Here is a 20,910-nt window from a genome sequence, read left to right as displayed (position 1 = left end):
ATTACCTTAGGAATGATTTTAGAACCATATTCTGTTTTTGTGGCACTCATTTTATGCTCGTTTTATTACAAAGGTGTTGAAACCAGAAATTGTTCACCAGAATCATCAAGGACGTGCGACGCTGCTAATCTAATGCGTGAGGAGCAGACTGAAGAGGAGCGGACAGAGTTTGAGAACCGGAGGGAAGCCCAAGAACAAGAAATAGAAAACTTGTTAAAAGTGATATTGAGTCCTCTCTTACCACTATTAGAAAATAGGAGCCCCAGCTTACAGAGCAAGTCGAAAGATACATCTTTGTATGAATCCACTTTATTGAAGAGAACGATGGGAAATAATAAAATACCACCAACAAACAAAGATATTTCCCAGATCAACCATGATAGGTATTTGGATCGATACGTACATTTGTTAATTATGCTGCCCCTACCATTTGTTGCAATATTGTGGTGGAAAATTAAAAGATATCTAAAATCAAAAAACCATGATGATATGGTTGGTGCGGGGAGAAACGGATTTAAAAACCATGATAGGGTTTCATGCTACGCAAACTCAGCTGTTCAGTGTCTCTTCAGCATAGAAGATAACCTATTCAACGTCCTTCCTCACTTACGAGGCCCTGTTTCAAAAGAAATAGAACGACTTGCATTTTCATCTTTTGGGAAAACGGAATCAACGAAACAGCTTAGGAAATTACTTCCGTCTGGATTTGGTTTTGAAGAATCAGTCTGTCAGTGTATATGCGAATTTTGGGACACTTTGTTAAATTGTATTGATGATCAAAACGTACCGATATGTGGCGATCCATTATCATATCAAAGCCCACTTAGTAAAATATTTCATTTTGAAAACCGGAAATATTTGGTATGTGACATCTGTCAATGGAGTGAAATTGAAGATCACCAAATTTCGGGAAAAATTTTTTATTTGGCTATTCCAACATTAGGTAAGTGTGATATTCCTTTCAACGGGGTTCTTAATCCCAGTCCAGTTGGCAGATATTGCCCAAATGGACATGGGCTGACGTCTCACACAATATTTACCAAAACCAGTACCTTTCTTGCATTGAGTTTGAATAGAAATGGATCCGGTTCCAAAAATAAAGCCAAAATTATAAATATTGATCTTGATAAAATCAATTTGGAAGCTGAAGAAGAATCTAGTGTTATAGATAGCTGTTACCATGACCTCTTGTTATCATCAGTCACGTATAAAGCTGTTGCTGTTGCAGTGCACTTGAATTCATTGCATGATGGCCATTATTTTGTATATAGAAGGACGCCCAAAGGGGGATGGTACTGTTATAATGATCAAATGGTAAATAAAGTTGATCTTAACGACATAAATGGTTTTGATAAAAGTCATCTGTTGCCGCAAATGACTTTTCTGGTCCTTGAGAAGTGTTAAGTTTTTGAAAAAGCCACATAAATAAACCCATGTGTTGGATAATCTCTAATGCAGTCATCATTAACTAGAGAGTGCAGAGCGCTTCGCCCAGGGCCTGGCACTAGAAAAGTGGCAGTATTTTTTTTTATGTTATTCTCTAATCACGCATTAGCATAATTAGCCTGTTATTATTTAGTGTTAAGTCAGGTGGTGGCAAATCCATAATTTCAATTGAATTAAGAAATTCTGGCAAGAATTGAATACTTCCTTGCTGTTTATTGTGGTTGCAGCGGTAGCTGAAACCTACTTAAAGACCAACATGGCCTATAGTATCAAACAAAAAGCCTGAAACCCCAAATTGGTGTCGGATCCAAACAATGAGTACACCATTGGAATCACCTTGGCCGAAAACCCTATCCAAAAAACAAACAGTCCCTTGGCTTGAACAACAAGGGAAATCCATTGGCTTGAACAACAAGGAAAATCACTTTTTTTCAGGGAAGCATTTTTTTTCTCGGTTTTTGTCCCTTCTCCACATCTAGCGGAGCACTGGAACATCAGCGACGTCATTACTTACTCCCTCCATTTACCCGTGCCGCAGCCATTTAAACATTTGCCTCTCAATTACTTGGACTATCTGTCTTGGCTTTTTCTCTTTCTACAATTAGCCATGTCTTGATGCAATCTACTGCAAAATACTTAACAACTTCAATTCCCGCCATTTACCCATGCCGCAGCCATTTAAACATTTGCCTCTCAATTACTTGGACCATCTGTCTTGGCTTTTTCTCTTTCTACAATTAGCCATGTCTTGATGCAACCTACTGCAAAATACTTGATAACTTCAATTCAAAATAGAGGTCGAGGCCAAAGGCCTCGACCGACTCCGTTGATTTTGAATTGAAGTTATCAAGTATTCTGCAGTAGGTTACATCAAGACATGGCTAATTGTAGAAAGAGACAAGCCAAGACACATGGTCCAAGTAAATGTTTAAATGGCTGCGGCACGGGTAAGCCTTTTTGACGGTTCATGTTAAATAAAATTGCTACATCTACTCGGTTTTGTAATTAACCAAACATAAAATTTAAAATAAAGCCAATTTTTTGAGAAAAACTGCATTTTCGTATACAAGATGATGAATGACGTCATAAACGAAGGATACAACCATAAATGACGTAAAAAATGTACATAAGACAGCATAAAAATGCAAGATTTTACGGCCAATTAATACGCTAAAAGTAAAGGATGCGTACAAAGAACTAAGTGAGTGCCAAGACGACTCGATAGTGATAGTCAAAGTGTTATTTATAGTGAAGTACATTTTAAAGTTTCTGCTGATGGGAAAAAAATTAGAAATTTATTTGGTAAGAGCCTGCACAATGTGGCTGAACTCAGGGATAAATATCCCAGAATGTATTGTGATTGTTGTGAGCAGATAATCGTGTTTGCCAAAAACAAACACTACCCATAGTAACTGAAACATTAAAATAAAATCCAACTTTTGACAAAAACTAAATCATCATATCCGTGATGATGCAACACACTTATCTTTCGACAAGATAATATAATAATATTGGGCCTTATTTGACTGACTTCGCTGCCTGATTCTCTGTGGTTGTTCTTACACTATTCCAACTATTTCCTGTGTGTAATGTATTTATCGTGGTTGCAGCGGTATATTGACTAAAACTGTGTTGTTACAAACAACTTTTGTGAATAACTTCCATGATGGTGAATACAAATACCTTTTTATTGAATGCCGACAATTCTTCAAGTAAGCCCAGCACCATTTGCTTCAAACTCAATATTTATTAAAAGAAAAAAAACTGGACGATCAAACGTGACAAACCAATTCGAACAGCTAAAGCAAAGGACATAGAAAAAATGTCTGAGCTAATAATGAACGATGATAAAGCGCAAAGAGATATGGGAATAGAAGACATACTGCAAGCTAGACCACGAAACGTGACAAGACTAATCCGAAAAGATAAAGCAAAGAGCATTAAAACAATGTCTGAGGTAATGATGAACAAAAACAAAGAACAGATAGATGCACGGTTAGAAGACATATGTATATCTTTCTACTTGATTTTTTTCTATTTATACGAGCAATAATAGTGTAGCCTATATATGTCTTTTTCTCGAAAACGGCTCAATATTATTTTTTTTTGAAAATTGGTATCCTAAAATTTTCTGGTGTGAAAAACGATCTAGATAGGTCACAAGTTTGAGAAAATTCGCTAAGAGCCTTAAATTTGGAAAAAAATTCTTATGAGCAACATCATATTTATGAGCATATTTAAGAGCATACATTCCATCAATTTGGAGAAAGCTAGGAAAGAAGTCGTTTGTCTCTATGACGTCATGCAATGTTGTACAGGATTTTGAATGAATCTGAATAGCTAAGGCAAAAGACATTGAAAGATGCCTGAGGTATCGAAAATGAAGCGAAACGAGAACTGCGGCTAGGACATGCGAAAACAAGCATCAAAACGGATCCCCAATGGAAATAACGGACAAATAAATCTGCGATTAGAATATAAGCGACAGGGATGATCACATCGAATCGCAAATGAATTCTGAGATTAGAGAGCAAACAGTGAGGATCACAACGAGTCCCAAGAGAATACGTTTCAAATACATTTGAAATGTTTCCGCTTTTTTCACTGTTATTTAACACAAGAATAGCAAGACTTTCAGGAATGAATATCAGTATATATATTAAACTGTAAATCCACATTCATTTTTTTTTTCAGTAATCTTGAATATGATAATCTTGAATTGTGATTTCTTTTTCGATATTATAAGAAATAAAAACACTGCTCGAAATGAGGATTATTTTCAGTAAAGTGCAAATTATTTCCTAGTCTTTAGAAGACATGGTGGGCGTCAACCCTATGCCTCTTTGAAGCTCTAAACTTTTCTGTCTGTGAAAAACTTCTTTAGTGGAAAAGTTTTTTTTTAATACTACGCACAAACAGCTACAGCGCGTAATGTCAAACTACAATATGGAAACTAACACGTTTATTTAGAGTTTATGAATCAGAGGCTTGAGGTTTGATTCCTATTTAAGTACACACGACTGACTCTAGCTATTCCTAAGCGTGCTTTCACAGCTTCTTCCGGCTCCACTCTTTGCTCTAACTCCTCTTAAATGCACCATCGAAATTAAAAGCTAAAGCTACAATATGTACAAATAGCTACAAAGCGCAATATCGAACTACAACATGAAAACAAACAAGTTTCCTTAAGTGTATGTGGTAGCAGTAAAAGTATTAACACCAATTGTAGTATTAGTACTAGTATGCACACAGCGTCTTTAGATTAGTTCAACATCCCCCTTAGAATGCCCTGAGAATTCCAACTTGATACCGCAGACCATTCCTGGGATATTGCTGATAAGCCCTTTTGACAGCATGTATGCACAGAGCGTGTTTAGATTTGGGTCAAAATCCCCCCAAATTTTCCCTGAAAGTTTCATCTTCATGCCCTTAGCCTCGGCAGTAGTAGTAGTCGTAGTAGTAGTAATAGTGGTTGTGGCAGAAGCAATAATAGTAGCAGTATGCACAGAGTCCCTTTTGGCTAGTTCAACATCCCTGCCAACATGTGCTGAAAGTTTTAACTTAATGCTCTAAGCTGTTCCTGAAAAATCACATTCTTTTGGCAACCTGAATGCACATATTGCTTTTTGATTTAGTTCAACACCACCTAAATATTCCCTGAAAGCTTCACCTAAATACAATCAGCCTCAGTAGAAGCAGTAGTAATAGCAATATTAGTGGCAACATGCACATAGCGCCTCTTGGTTAGTTCAACATCCCCTTCTACATCCACTGGACGTTTCAACTTAATACGCTAAACCGTTCCTAAACCATTGCTTATTTGCCATTTGGACAACCTTTAAAGGACATACATATAGTGTGTTTTTACTTAGTTGAAACTCCCCATAAACATTCCCCGAAAGTTTCACCTAAATACAATTAGCCTCAACATTAGCAGTAATAGTGGTAGTAGTATACATATGGTTAGTTCAAAATTCGCCTCAACATACCCTGAAAGTTCAAAATTCATAAAATTTGAATTCGCCCTAAACAATTTCTGAAATGTTCAACTTAATTTCACAGCCTCTGTAGTAGTTTCAAGAGAAATAGTAGTAGTAGCAGCAGTAGTCGTAATGGAGTAATAGTAGTAGTAGTAGTATCGTGCACATATTCCCTTTTGCTCAATTGATGATCCTCCTCACCATTCCTTGAAAATTCCAACTTAATATTTTAAGTCACTTCTGAAATACGGCCTTTTGACATTCCACATGTATATGGTGTGTTTTTATTTAGTTCAACTCTCCCTCAACATTTCCTGAGAACTCCACCTGAATGCTCATGGCCTTTTTTGACACAAAAGATCAAACATGCCCCCCTTTCCTGATAACGAATCTTATATGTAAAGAATAGATAAATAGCATAACTAGCAGCTTTTGTCCCAAGAGCTGTGGGAAGGAGGGGGGGAGCGTATCATCCCCAAAGACATAGCAATATTGTAGCTATGATTGCATAGCTATGACATAGACATAGCTATGATTGTAGCTATAGCTGTTAATTTCGATGAAACAATTAAGAGGCGTTAGAGCAAAGAGGGGAGCTGCAAGAAGCTGTGAAAGCACGGCTTCATCAAACAGTCCGTGGTAACGAACTGTAAGAAAGGAGCGACCCGGATCAATAGTAACCGAAACTAAAAAAACGGAATTTTGATACCAATAGATACATCAAAAGAATCGAATTTTTATGCTGATTTCAAATATATAAGTTTCATCAAGTTTAGTCTTGTCCATCAAAAGCTAAGTGCCTGAGAAAATTTGCGTTACTTTCGAAAGAAAGAGGGGAACACCCCCTAAAAACCATAGAACCGTAATGAAAATCACACCATCAGATTCAGCGTATCAAAGAACCCTACTGTAAAGGTTTCAAGCTCCTATCTGCAAAAATGGGGAATTTTGTGTTTTTTTTTGCAAGAAGAAAGTTTGTGTTTTTTTTTCAGGGGTGATCGTATCGACCCAGTGGTCCTAGAATACCACAGGAGGGCTCATTCGAACGGAAGTTAAAAGTTCTAGTGCTCTTTTTAAGTGATCAAAAATGGAGGGCAGCTAAGCCCCCTCCCACGCTAATTATTTTCCAAAATCCACCCGATCAAAATTTTGACATAGCCATTTTGTTCAACTTGGTCGAAAAATACAATAACTATGTCTTTGAGAATGACTTAATCCCCAACAGTCCCGGGGGAAGGGCTGCAAGCTATGAACTTTGCCCAATGTTTACATATTGTATTGGTTATTCAGAAGTATAGAGACGTATTCAGGGGGGATTTTTTCCGGTAGTTGGAATCACCTTGGCTGAAAACCCTATCCAATAAACTTACAGTCCCTTGGCTTGAACAACAGGGGAAATCCATTAGCTTGGAACAACAAGGAAAATCACTCTTTTTTTCAGGGAAGCATACTTTTTTGGTTTTTGTCCCTTCTCCGCAGCTAGCGGAGCACTGGAACATCAGCGACGTCATTACTTACTCCCTTCATTTACCCGTACCGCAGCCATTTAAACATTTGCCTCTCAATTACTTGGACTATCTGTCTTGGCTTTTTCTCTTTGTCTTTGTCAACAGTCCCGCGGGAAGGGCTGCTAGTTATGAACTTTGCCCAATGTTTACATATAGTATTGGTTATTGGGAAGTATACGGACGTTTTCAGGGGCACCTTTTCTGGTAGTGGGGGGTGGGGGTGGGGGCGGAGGTTACGTGGGAAAATCTTTTCGTGGAGGAAGTTTTCATTGTGGAAGGGACATTGCTATGAAGAAAGTGCCGGATTTCCCAGCATTATTTAAAAAACGATCAGAAATTAAATAAAAAAACAAGTTTTTTTTTTAACTGAAAGTAAGGAGCAACATTAAAACTTAAAACGAACAGAAATTATTCCGTATATGAAAGGGGCTTTAGCCTCCACAACGCCTAGAAGAACGCCAACGCCTAGGAAGTACCTAGCGATTTTAAGAAACCTTAATTAAACTCCTTTGTTAGAAAGGTGATAGGAACTTGGTAATTATAGAGACATGAGCTTGGTTTAAGTAGGAAGAAACTTAGTAAGATGATACTTTTTAGACTTAGAGATGATGCATATAAAGTTTTAAGACAAGAACAGCATTGTTTTAGGACGGGGAGAGGATGCAACTTCCAAGTTTTCCCTCTTAGATAAATAATTCATAAGCGCCTGAATCACCAGACCCCTTGAACAATAAGTTTTATTTGATCACGAATAGGCGTTTGACCCAACCAATAGAAAAGCGTTAGTTATGGTCCTATCATTATATGATGCACCAGACAAATACATCAAATTGAATTACTGCTATCTGCAAGAAAAATATTACCGAGGTAAAGGCAGTAACTCCTTCTTGCCTTTACTATCTGCAAGAAAATATTTCCCAGCATTATTTAAAAAACGATCAGAAATTAAATAAAAAAAAGTTTTTAACTGAAAGTAAGGAGCAACATTAAAACTTAAAACGAATAGAAATTATTACGTATATGAGGGGGTTCGCCCCCTGGTCAATACCTCCCCCTTTTCGCTAAAGTTTTTTTTAGTACTTTCAAAAGAGCTATCTATTCTAATTAACCGGCCTTTGTGATTCAGGGGTTTTTGATTCGAACAAAATTCGAACTTTAGCGTAAAGAGCAAGGTATCGACTAGGGGGCAAACTCTCTAATATACGTGATCAAACTTACGAATATAGAAATTTGTTACGTACGTTAATTCGTAAGTTACGTCAGAATATCATTTCGAGAAAGCCATTTAGCCAAAAAAGTAAAATTAAAATGCAAATTTCGTTTTAATTATTCATGTACGGTGAGCCAAAATCAAAATTAATTCAAAAATGTTCAGAAATTAAATAATAAAAAACTAGTTATTTTAAGCTGAAAGTAAGGAGCGACATTAAAAATTAAAATGAACAGAAACTATTCCGTATATAAAAGGGGCTGTCCCCTCCTCAATACCTCGCTCTTTACGCTAAAGTTTGAATCTGTCACACAACTTTATTTTTTAAAACAATTAAAAAATTTAGCGTAAGGAGCGAGGTATTGAAGAGGGGATAGCCCCTTTCATATACGGAATAATTTTTGTTCGTTTTATGTTTTAATGTCGCTCCTTACTTTCAGTTAAAAAAAACTGTTTTTTTTTATTTAATCAAAGAAAGTAAACAGTTTTTTTTGCGAATGGTTTCAAGTTTTCTATTTCCGGTCAACTAGAGGAGGTATGAAACTAAATTAAACACTACTTTTTGTGTACAGATTTTTAAAAGGGTGTGTGTTGTCAAAAAATTTCTGAAAATTTTCTCCAGCATACAAATAGCAGGCCAAACTATAAAGTCTTTAAAAAACGAAAATATTTAAAGTATTATTTTCTTTTTCCCTGAAAAGACTGTGTCAATATAAAACGAACAGAAATCAATTAAAAAACTTTTCGCACAAAATAAGTTTTTCAAAGAAAAGTAAAGAACTCCATTAAACCAAAAATTAGCAAAAATAAAATCCAATAATCTACCAAGCATGGAACTACCACAAATCAGCACCGATAAATAAATGAACCCAAAACGAACATAAATTACAATAAATAACCAAGCCAAACTCAAAACGAGCAGAAATTAACATGAATAGGGCTTAAAACCCCCTATACCTTCTCAAGGCCTGAGCATAATTTGCACTTTACTGAAAAAAAAAATACAAATGAATGTGCATTGTCAGTTTAATATACATATACTGATATTTAGCAATCAAAATGTTAACATTATTTGATTTATTAAAGTTATAAAAGTAAAAACAATTATATTTTTTCATTAAAGTAAAAATTATGTTCGGGCGGTGGAAAGACATAAGGGTTTTGAGCCCTACTCATGTTAATTTCTGCTCTTTTTTAGTTTGACTCGGTTGTTTATTGTAATTTCTGTTCGTTTTGAGTTTCATTCATTTATCGATGGTGATTTGTGTTAGTTTCATGCTTGATAGATTATTTGATTTTATTTTTATTCATTTTTGGTTCAATGGAGTTCTTTACTTTTCTTTGAAAAACTTATTTTGTGGAAAAAGTTTTTTTTAATTAATCATACAGAAGAATTGAGTGTCCTAAATAAAGATATTAGCAAAATGGAGTAGTTTCTGGAGGTTTTGAGAGTTCAGCATTACCTTGATAACCTTGATAACCGTTACCTTGACACGGTTATCAAATGAGTCCAGTGTTACCTCTGTATAGATGCCATAGCTCTGCTGTGATGTTGACAAGTTTTGGTCTGGTGAGTTTGGTCGCGGAGCGCATCTACCATCCACCGTAAGTAAATTGGCAACTTCTTTTGGTGACCAGGGGGAATCAACTTTTGGGGGGGGCGATGTTTTGTTGAGTTACAAAATAATCCTTTAGATATTGCAAGTATAATTAATAATTCAGTTGGAGGTAGAAATCAGAAGAATAATGATCATAATTCGGCTGATAAAAGTATGTTTCGCAATTAAATGGTTCTGCCTCCTCTAAATGAGATGGTATTTTCTCTGTGCTTCACCATTCATTAATATTCAGGGACTTTGCTCGTCTTTTGATGAGCTGAAACGGATCGTTAGCGGTGGAACTCCTCATATTATTGGATAATGTGAAACTTTCCTGGATTCAAACAAGGATATGCTTTTAAATATTCCAGGATATAGGATGGAAAGGCTGAACAGAGAACAGATGGCGAGAGGTGGCATTTCCCTTTATATTGCAGATCGTCTTACATACAATGTCCGAAGTGATTTGAGCAGAAATGAGGAAGGAATCTTTGAACCCATTTTTATTGAGGTTAAGTCAGGGAGTAAGGATTTAGTAGTGGGTTTGGTTTACAGGTTCCCTAGTGGATCTATTCCTTCGTTTATGAAAATTCTGGAAGAGGTTTTGGACTCCAAAAGCATCCCTGTGAAATAATCCTTATGGGCGATTTCAATCTCACCTGCTGGATCAAAATTCTGCTTCAGCTATAGATTTTTTGTCGATGATGTTCTCTTCGGGAACTCTACCTTCAGTTTGTATACCAGCCCGAGTTACTGAAACGCATGCGTCTGTTATTGATAATATTGTTTCGTCACTAGATGTCTAAGGTAACTCGGTACTGAGTAGTCATTTTTCTGACAATTTCCCAATTATAGCCCGATATAAGAATGCTGATCAAAGGCAGCGTATAGCATCTCCATCTAATCTCCCATTTTTCCGTTTTAGTGATACTGAGCCTACTTAATTCTCGTCTGACTGATCAGCCATGGGATAGTTTGGTTTCTAAATCATATTTTAACTGCTCTTTGGTTTCTTTTATGATTTAGTAAAAGAGGATATACTAGAGGTTTTCCATCAGGGTCCAGTGCCCCATACTTAAAAAAGGATGGCACCGCTTAATCCATGGATGACTTTAGGTCTCCATAAAAGCTGGAAAAGGAAACATTATTCATGGAAGCTTTACAGGGCTTCATCATCTGTAGCTCATCATCAACGGTTCATATAGGAGTATATTTAATTCTCTGTGTTGGAAGGCTAAGTATCAGTATTATCATAGGAAACTTTCTGAATGTGAAAAGGATCTTAGGAAGTCATGGTATTTAATTAATTCGGTTCTTAGACCTACTCCCCCTCTGCCTTCAGTTCCAACAACGCTGTAAAAACAAACGCTGTCGATGGTAAAACCATCCATGGAGAAGAAGATGTTCAGCTAAAGCTTACCTCTTATTTTGCTAATATAGGGAAGACAACTGTTTCCTCTGCAGCTTCTCGTTGCGATTCCAGAGCCTATCATGGACCCTCATGTTTAAAGTCAATGGTCTTGAACTCTGTTTCTGAGTTTGAGGTAGCTCGTATCGTGAATAATCTTAAAGGATCATCGTCTTATGGGCCAGACAGAACTCCTACCAGGGTTATCCGTGCCTTTCTGCCAGCTATTCTGTCACCATTGGCTAAGCTTGTCAATCTGTCCTTCGAGATAGGAATTTTCCCTGAATCTCTGAAGCGAGCTAAGGTTATAGTGTTGTATAAAAGTGGTTCTCGGAGTGATCCTGCTAATTATAGGAAAATTTCTCTCCTATCTGTTTTCAGTTCTATCTGTTTGAGAAGGCTAAGCTATCCAGGCGTCTTAGTTTTCTGGATGCAAAAGAAGTTTTGCATAATCTCCAGTTTGGATTCCGAGCGAATCACTCTACAGAGCATGCTTGCGCAGCTCTTTTAAATTTCATTCATTCAGCAATAGACTCTGGTCATACCCCGGCAGCTTCATTTTTGGATGTTCGTAAAGCTTTTGATTTCATGACTCATCGGATTCTTCTTTGGAAACTATCGCATATTGGTGTAAGATCAGATGCCTTCTCTTGATTTGAATCATACTTTTCTGGTAGGCTTATTTCAACTGATCCGCTTTTCGGAGCCCTTCGGAAGTAGGTTTTGGCGTCCCTCAGGGATTTATTCCTGGCCACGTTTTATTTCTAATTTATGTCAATGATCTAACTTCGGCAGTCAGATACACCAGGCCTCTGGCATGCTGCAAGCTTTGTCATCCTGATGTTCGTTCGTGTGCCAATACTACTTCGAATGAAGATTTTCTCGTTGTTTTTGCTGATAACACCACTCTTGGGACCCTTGGGAAGACGAAATATGATATCAAGTCTAACCTTGTGACAATATTCGAGAGAGTTATTTCATGGTTTGATGCGAATTACATGGCCTTGAATGTTTATAAGTCACATTTTCTTATTTTTTCTCGAATCGGTATAGCTTTCCCTCAGCTTACACACCTTCAAGTGTCACAAGGCTCCTTGTGTAGACCAGAGAATCGGATGGTCCGATTTCTTGGCATCCTGCTTGGTGAGAACCTTTCATTTAGAAACCATATCGCCATGATTAGGGTTAAGATCCCACGGAGTTTGAGTATCATTCGAAAACTTGGACACACATTTCCTGAATTTATTCTGAAGCTTCTCTTTTTCTGCCTTGTCCAGTCATATGTTTTGTATTGCCCATTATATGGATGTCTACTTTTCCTTCTACACTGCAGTCACTTTCTGTCATGCATAATAAAGCACGGTGTCTGGTTATGGACACAAACCGTTCATCACCAACACCACTCTTAAATCTACAGTCTATTTACATTCTTTCTTGTGCTTCTTTCTTCAGCTTCATGGCAATCTTCCAAAATCTCTTCAAAAAACTCCTGTGTTTATTTCTGATTCAGCTCCATATAGCCTTCGTTCTTCACATAATATCTACATTCCTCCTACCTCTACTATTCGGTCAGATTTCAATCCCCTCATTGCTTGTCAACAGGTCTGGAATTCCCTACCTTTTCAGTGCAGAGATGCCACTCGTTTGGGAATTTTAAAAGGATTCTTAAGGACCATTTGGTTAAGAATAAAAAGAACAGCATTTTGTTTTTATTGATTTATAATTGTATTTTTTTTTTCCTCTGAGGAGGTAATGTCCCGTGAATGTTTATTTCATGGTGTATGGTTGTCTCCTGTGCGCTTTGACTCTCAGGCCTCAGGTATGTTCTCTCTTTAATCTTACCTTTATAATCTTTTTAATGTTTAGGTATATGTTATTTGCCTGTTGTTCTCTTTTTTTGGTTGTTGCTTATTTTATATTTTGTTTTAATCTCCCTTTTATCCCTGGCCATGAAGCCTTTTGAGGGGGAATAAGAGTAGGCTATTGTATTTCCCTATTGAATTTATAGGTCAATAAAACTCTGAACTCTGAACTCGTCTATCCATATAGGGCCAAACGAAAAGCAAGTCGTCCCTGAATGGGGAAGAAAGAGGTAGAACGAAGGAGTCAAAAGAAACTAGAACCTTCGAAAGGGGAAGAAGAGTAAGGGTTTTAATAGATAGGGCTGGAGGAGTGTGTGTAGCTGTTTTGGCTTCATGCGGCTTGATGGTGATTTATTTCACCCCCCCCCCCCAATTCACATGAATTTTTAATTTGTTTTGTAATACACTTGTTTTCCCAATAAACTTTTACTGTTAGGATTAATCAAAATAAGTTTACAATCCCTTAATCATCTTCAGATGGCGATTCTTCCTTACTTGGCCGTTTTTTTTGTGTTTTTTATATTTTTCAAAACGCGTTTTTACATTTTTTTTTCATTAATATGGGCTGGAATTCGTTCTTCATTAGATTATATCTGACGTCGTAACCATGATTAGCCATGAGGTACATAGTGTTTCCATAACTTACATTTTCCACAAATTTTCTCTATTTTTAGTGTTTTTTTTCTAAGTTTCCCATCCTCTGCCATGGAAAAAGATTGTTGTGTACAAACCCGCAAGGATATATTGCACTTTTATTTTGAACAGATGGTTGATTATTAGATATGTATTTTATCTACCCAGTAATTAATTTCTTTTTGTCAATTTTTAATAAAATAAAACTCAGTTTAATCTCCATGCTATCATTCTATGGACTTAATATTCCATCTTGTTTTCATCTGTGTTTAGAAACATTGCCCATAGAAATGATTTAAAACTTTAATATAGCCTGCAGCAAGAGAGAAGCAAACGTGTGATTACAAAAGCGATTCATGATTTGGGTACCTCAGAGATTTGTCTTCGAAGTAAATTTATTAGCAATTTACTTAATGAACAGTACAAAATTAAAAAAAAGAAATAATGGGATTATGTTAACCTAACGGGAATAACCGGGATGAAAAATCCGAAAGTTAGGTAAAAATGAAAAAGCGAGAGAAGATTCTCTGTAGAATTTAAAAAGCGTGAGGTGTTTTTTCTTCACCATAAAATTTTCACTTACAATAGAGTTTTTATTTAAGTATTTAACCCGGACAGTTTCTAGGGTTTGTGACACCTGGGGCGAAATCAACATTTTAGACCGAAAAACTCAAGAGATTTCCATAATAATACTACGAAAAGAGCGGTCTTGCCGTGAAAGAAAATCAATTTCATATATAATTTGTTGTGATAAGTTTTGTCGTATGTCTTCTAACCGAATACTTCTTTATACTTCATTTTCGTTCATCATTACCTCAGACACTTTCCATGCCTTTCCATTTAGCTGTTTGGATTCATTCATCATCTTGTATCATTTTGCATGACATCATAAATGCTAAAAAAACTTCCTTTTCAGCTTTTCAATTTTAAGTCATTAGGGGGAAAGCAACAGTTTCAATTGAATTAAGAAATTTTGGCCTGAATTCATTTCCTCCTTCCTGTTTATGCTTCACATAAACATAACTTTTATAGGATTTGTATTCTCTTGGGGGGCTAGCGACAGTCTAAGCATTAATTTTAATTAATTATTTTTACAACGGCGCTAAAATAATACGTTCCTTCATTTCATTGTCATTTGATCTGTATTCTACCTCAGATTTCGTTGTGCAGTATTTTTGTTTGCGATTCAATGTGATTCTCTCTGTCGCTTTTTTCATGCTTTTTGCTTTAGCTGTTTGGAGTCATTCACCATCTTCTATAATTTGGCATGCATCATATTTAAGTATAGTGTGATTCTTTAGTTTTAAGTCATGAATGGCAACCCAGCAATATCAATTGAAATAAGAAGCTCTGGCGTGAATTCAATTCATCCTTCCTATTTATCCTTCACAGATGCATAATTCTTATAGAATTAATGCTCTATTGGGAGGCAATCGATAAGTAAAATCAATAAAAAAAGCATTAGTTCTACTTAATTCTTTTTTGAGCGGCGCTAAAATGACATGTTCATTCATTACATTGTAATTTCGATTATAGTACAGTCAATCTAGCGTCAAATAGGACTCGACCGCAAACAAATTGCAACAGAAATTATTTTTACACCATCTTGTAGAGAAAAAGAAACTGTACAACATATAAAAAGTTGAGAAACCCAGCGGGGTGAAAAATAAGTGTTTTTTAGCGTTTTCCGTTTTTTTTTTGTTGTTTTTAGCGGAAATTTTCCGTTATCCTAGAGCTTAGCATTTACTTCATGGGAGACATGTTTCTGAACTAGTTTTGTGTGCTGAATTCGAATATCATATCAGATTCAAGTTATGTCCCACCGTTAGTGTTTCACATTCATCACCAAACAAGAAATTCGTATTTCGTGGCCATATTTCCCTTTTTTATCCTTTGGGGCGAATGAAGTCAGGAATAACGTCGCCCTATCGACTGAATACTATATTTTCGGAAAGTTCCGTAAATTCTAAGATTGTCGTTGTTGGAACCCTTGGTCCCAGTTTTGTCAGATAAATGTCCCTCCCCGATTCATTTCTTTGGGCCCCTTAATTATTTTCCTTCCTTTTGTAATAAATGTTAATTTTCCTATTATTTTTTGACGCCATTTTGGGTCCTCTTAACTGCGTACGTGTTTAATTCACCACGAGGGAAAAAGTGCGCAGTTAGGGAAATTGGCCAGTATATTAGGAGCCCTGGAATTGGTTGGAAAGATTCATTTACCACCCCTAGTAACCCCACCGCGTGCTGCGGTTAGCGGGCTGGGAGAATTTGTCCTTTTTTAGTTCTTTTTATACGTGTAACTGTGAATATAGTAAGAATTTTTCTATGTACCTATTTTACTTTTCAGCTTAGGCCGAGACTAAAGGGTTAATTAGAAAATCTTATCGGTAAACTTTGGCTTTAAATGTGGCCATAGACCACATCGCGATACCTCATTGACACTTTAAACTCACTTGGGCTTTGTTCTTCATACTCAGAAGTAACGATGTTTGAAAGAAGTTCAGCGGTCCATGCAGTAACTGACCTGGATGGAATGATGTCTCAGGGATTCATCCACCATATCGCTGACAACGTTGACCATGCCATTTACACCATTGACGGCAGGAACACCTTCCATGGCATGGGGATCATCGCCTCAATAACCCCCACGCCCAAGTATTTGCCGAGGAAAATTCCCCGAACAAGTCCGTCAACGGCAGACATAAGAGACGCATACAAAATCCGTGTGCTTCATGTCAGATGTGACGACAGTGTTCTTTCAAAAATCAGATACGTTCGTATTCCTGACTTCACTGCACTGGATCCCAGTGCTAGTCTTGATACTCTTTGACTTTCGTCGTGATATCTGAAGACTCCAAAGCCGGGATGGAATGGGACATATCAGACTGTCATGGTTGGAAACCATCCGGGGAAAGCGTCTGTAACGTTTCTCCCAATGATTGACCTGTCTGCCAGTGATGACACCTGTGTGTTCTCTACCTTGATGTTCATCGCAGACCAAGCTAAACGCCATGGATTCGCCCCAGTCGTGACCGTCGATCAGCCATTGTGGTGGAAAGCTATGAAAATGGTTGAGGCTTCTGAACCAGGAAGTGAGCTCTCAGCAGTAGTTCTGAATCTCGGTGGGTTTCACACAACCATGAGCTTTATTGGATGCATAGGATACACAATGGAAGGATCCGGTCTCCGCGAAGTTCTGGAACTTGCATATGCCCCAAACACCGTTCCCCATCTCCTAAGTGGAAAGGCTATTTCACGAGCTGTTCGAGGTCTCTTGCTAGTTGATAGTGCTCTACATGTCGTGCTGCTCTCCGAGTTATTTGAGGATGATCCCTGTTCAGAACCTGAAACAAAGTTAGGCACCAAAGAAGTTGCAGACCTTAAAACACTATACAGCAAGCATAATGAATGGAGAGGCAACAATGACGGAGGTTGAAGAAAATCCTGCACTCAAGCGGATCAAAGGTTTCGTCAACCAGAAGATACTTGATCTGTCTCAGCACAGAACTTCAAAGCTGTGGTTTCAGCTTATGAATATGGTTGGGATACTTCGTTCTTTCATCAAAGCTGAGCGGATGGTGCTTTGGGACTTACACCTAAAGTCTGTGTCTGAAATGCTACCTTTTCTTGCGGCCTGTGGTCCCAACAACTATGCCAAATCGTGCCGAATATACCTTCAGAAGATGGTGAAGCTTGAAGAAACCCATCCTACTGTTCACAGTTCATTCCAACAAGGAATGCACGCCGTCAGACGATCTGATCGCTATTGGGCTGGCTTGTCGACGGATCTAGTTGTTGAACAAGAGCTTATGCACTCGTTGAAAACAGCAGGCGGACTGACTAGGGGTACGGGCATGACCGAAACCCAGAGGTCACTGTGGGTTTTAGCACGCCCAACCTGCTCTGCTGTTAACCTCCTAATGGAAGATCTGACGCAAATTCTCTATGGGATAAGCGAGCAGCACAAGGAGAACGCAGGCCCCAGACAAGAACGAGACTTCAAGGATACGCAGGCGATGGTCACGTACTTTGAAAATGGCTCACCATTCGGAGGGAATACCCAGCTTAGAAGCATTGCTACCGGTTTGACTGCATATAAATCTGCAAACGTTGACTGTGCGAAGGCTGTCGGGCTAAAAATCCTTGATGCTATGACTGGAAAAGTGGCGAAGTATTTTGTCTGCCGAAGAAAGGAACAGGCAGTCCAGATAACAACAAAGCAAACAGCTGGAGGAGATTACAAGCGACTGGATCCAGCTCTGCTATTCCAACGCTTCATTGCGTTAGCCAAAAGGACAAGACTTCCTGAATCAGAGTGCTTCCGGTATGAACTTTGTTCGTATCCCGCTGCTCTGTTTGACAGCTCATTTATGCCGAGAGTGCCGAACAAGGCCGAATTCGCCGAGGCCATTGCACTTGCATGCAAACTCGAAGAAATTCCGTGTGTGCTGAACGACGGGACACACTACGTACTTGACGGCGGATCTCTATTGCACCCAGTCCCATAGATAAAAAATGACACGTATGCGGGTATCATACAGAGCTACTCTCTGTATATTTCGCGGAAGTACCCTGGCGCAACTGTTGTTTTCGATGGGTATGATAGTGGACCTTCCATCAAAGATATAGCCCATTCGTATCGTAATCGAACGATTGGTCGCGAGGTTTTCTTCACGAATGACATGCGTCTGAAAGTTAAGAAAGAAGAATTTCTCGGGAACAAGAAAAACGAGTCAAGATTCATTAGTGCGCTTGCAGTTCATCTCCGGCAAAAAGGCTATTTTGTAGTCCAAGCCCCCAGTGATGCAGACGTGCCTATTGTAAAAGCTGCTATCGAATCAGCTAAACAGAAGGTAACTGCCGTTATTGGAGAAGATACGGATCTTCTGGTCGTTCTCTGCTACCACTGTAATGTCTCCACTAACAAGGTGTACTTCGCCCCAGAGCCAAAGAAAAATAAAGAGCGAAGGTGCTGGGATGTTCATGAAATGAAAAAAAGATTAAGCCAAGAAGTATGTGGTCTGATCCTCTTTGCCTATGCATTCCTTGGGTGTGATTCTACATCACGTGTCCACAACATCAGAAAAGGTCTTACCCTGAAAAAAGTGATAGAAGGCGAAAGTTTTCGAGCATCTGCCAAGGTCTTTATGAAGAAGGCAGCAACAAAAATCGAAGTCAAGGAAGCCGGAGAAGACGCACTTCTTATAATATATGGTGGAAAGAAGGGGGAAATCTGAACGAGCTTCGAAAGCAGCTCTTCGAAAGAAAGCTCGTCACAGCAACGGCTTTTGTTCACCCAGAGCAGCTACCTCCCACATCCAACTCTGCAGCATTTCACAGCTATAGAGTTTACTTTCAGGTACACGCCTGGAATGACGACCGTAATCTAGAATTGGACCCTCAAGAGTGGGGCTGGAAGGACCGAAATGGTACATTCTACCCTGTGATGACTGCACCTCTGCTCGGTGCACTTGTGTCAGAAACGGCATGTCTTGCACTCTCGCGTGCAAAACTTGTCAGGGAGCAGAATGTGATAATTCTCCCGAATCAGAAGATCTCGTCGACGATCTCGACAACGAAGTTTCAAACTACACTGCCAGTGATTAATGTCGCAAGTCATTTGAAAAGTTGCCTGCTTTTTACCAATGTGATTTTTGTTACCTGTGATTTTAGTCAGTTAATACATTAAGAGATGATTGATTATTTTGAAGAAATCTTTTGGTGATGAATGTGAAACACTGTCGGTTGAACATATCCTTGATTTGATGTGATATTCGAGTTCATCGCATAAAACTACTCAAGAAATGTGGTCAAACGACTATGTTATAATAGAATCGCGAACTTTGTGAATGGTGATGAATGTGAAACACTTTTGGTTCACCGTATCTTAAATCTGATGTAATATTCGAGTTCAGCACATAAGACTACATCAGAAATGTGTTTCCCATGAAATAAACTCTAAGCCTTGAGAAAATCGAAAATTTAGGCTTAAAAACAAAAAATAAAACACAAAACGCTAAAAAACACTAATTTTGCACCCCGCTAGGTTTCTCAACTTTTGATATGTTGTACAGTTTTTTTTTTCTCTACAAGATGGTGTAAAAATCATTTCTGTTGCAATTTGTTTGCGGTCAAACCTTTATATTGACTGTACTATTAGTCCTCTAACCGCATTTTCGTTTTCAACCTTTTCGTTTGAAGTTCATTATAATTCTTGCGTCGCTTGTTCCATGCCTTTTGCTTCGGCTGTTCGGGGTCATTCGTCATCTTGTATAATTTCGCATTCGTCATAGTTACCAAAACAAGACGATCACCCCGAGGAAAAAATGATGTAAGTTAATCTTTAAATATATGTGAATGTGAGGTCATTCAGATTAAAAATAGTTTTCCAGAATTAAGGGTCTAAACGAATTTTCCCAGAGTCGTGACCTATTTAATTAATTTTTTTCAGGCAAGAAAATCTCACTGTGACAATTTTCAAAACAAAATTATGGAGCTGTTTTCGAGAAAAAAAAAATATTCTTACATTAACTACTCTATAAACGATTGCTATAGTGGGAAATATTCGGTTGAAGGCGAAAGAACTGAGGTGCAAACGTCGCAAATAGAAGTACTTACTGTTTAGTTTTGATTTTAGTGTGTAGTTAGATGTATGTAATCACGACTTTTGTACATGACCCTTGGGTTTTCCAATACAAATTACCTTATATTGTAATAATATCGTATGCATAAATCTATAACTATTGCTCGCTTAAAGAGAAGAGAAATATTTTTTGTTATTAAAGGCTATACCTTCGTCTGACCCATCTCCACAATCATCTTCTCTATCGCATACCCAATGTTTTTGAATACACCTGCCATTTTTACAAGTGAACTCGTCGGTTGTACATGTGCCGTCTGCAAGAGAAATCGCGATATAAAAAAAGACGTAAATTGTAACATGTTCAGTTTTATCAGAAGCAAGATGAACACTATATTTACGTATACCAAAAGAGCATTATATATAACAAATTCAGCTCACACTTGCACATGCTTTATCTGAAATGAATCAGGCAATTACGCAGGGCGGGCATGGGGAGCACACAAAAATCCAAATAAGAGGTCCAAGAAATTCGAGAAATTGTATGATTTCTGTACATGGGCTTGTACTGAATGTTCAACAGGAACGCATTGATTGTCACATGCTGACACACTGATCCGAAAATTTTTAGAGGAAACGGTTCAAAAGTAGTACTCAATAAACACACTTTTTACCTCCCCTTACA

The 20,910-nt window shown here is 37.9% G+C and overlaps 1 protein-coding gene across 1 annotated transcript in view; it reads right to left on the bottom strand.

Annotated features, from left to right (window-relative positions):
• The window catches only part of LOC148956676 (uncharacterized), a 275,875-nt gene that overhangs the window by 97,785 nt on the left and 157,180 nt on the right, over positions 1-20,910 (bottom strand). Inside the window, exon 8 of the mRNA XM_089091698.1 lies at positions 20,438-20,542. Coding sequence (XP_088947824.1) covers positions 20,438-20,542 — 105 coding nt within the window. The remainder of the gene's footprint in view (positions 1-20,437; positions 20,543-20,910) is intronic.

This window comes from Artemia sp. Qi Xiang Cuo, chromosome 1, assembly GCF_049724085.1.
Source record: "Artemia sp. Qi Xiang Cuo chromosome 1, ASM4972408v1, whole genome shotgun sequence".
In the NCBI taxonomy this organism is placed as follows: Eukaryota; Metazoa; Arthropoda; class Branchiopoda; order Anostraca; family Artemiidae; genus Artemia; species Artemia sp. Qi Xiang Cuo.
This window is presented reverse-complemented; position numbering and strand designations above follow the sequence as displayed.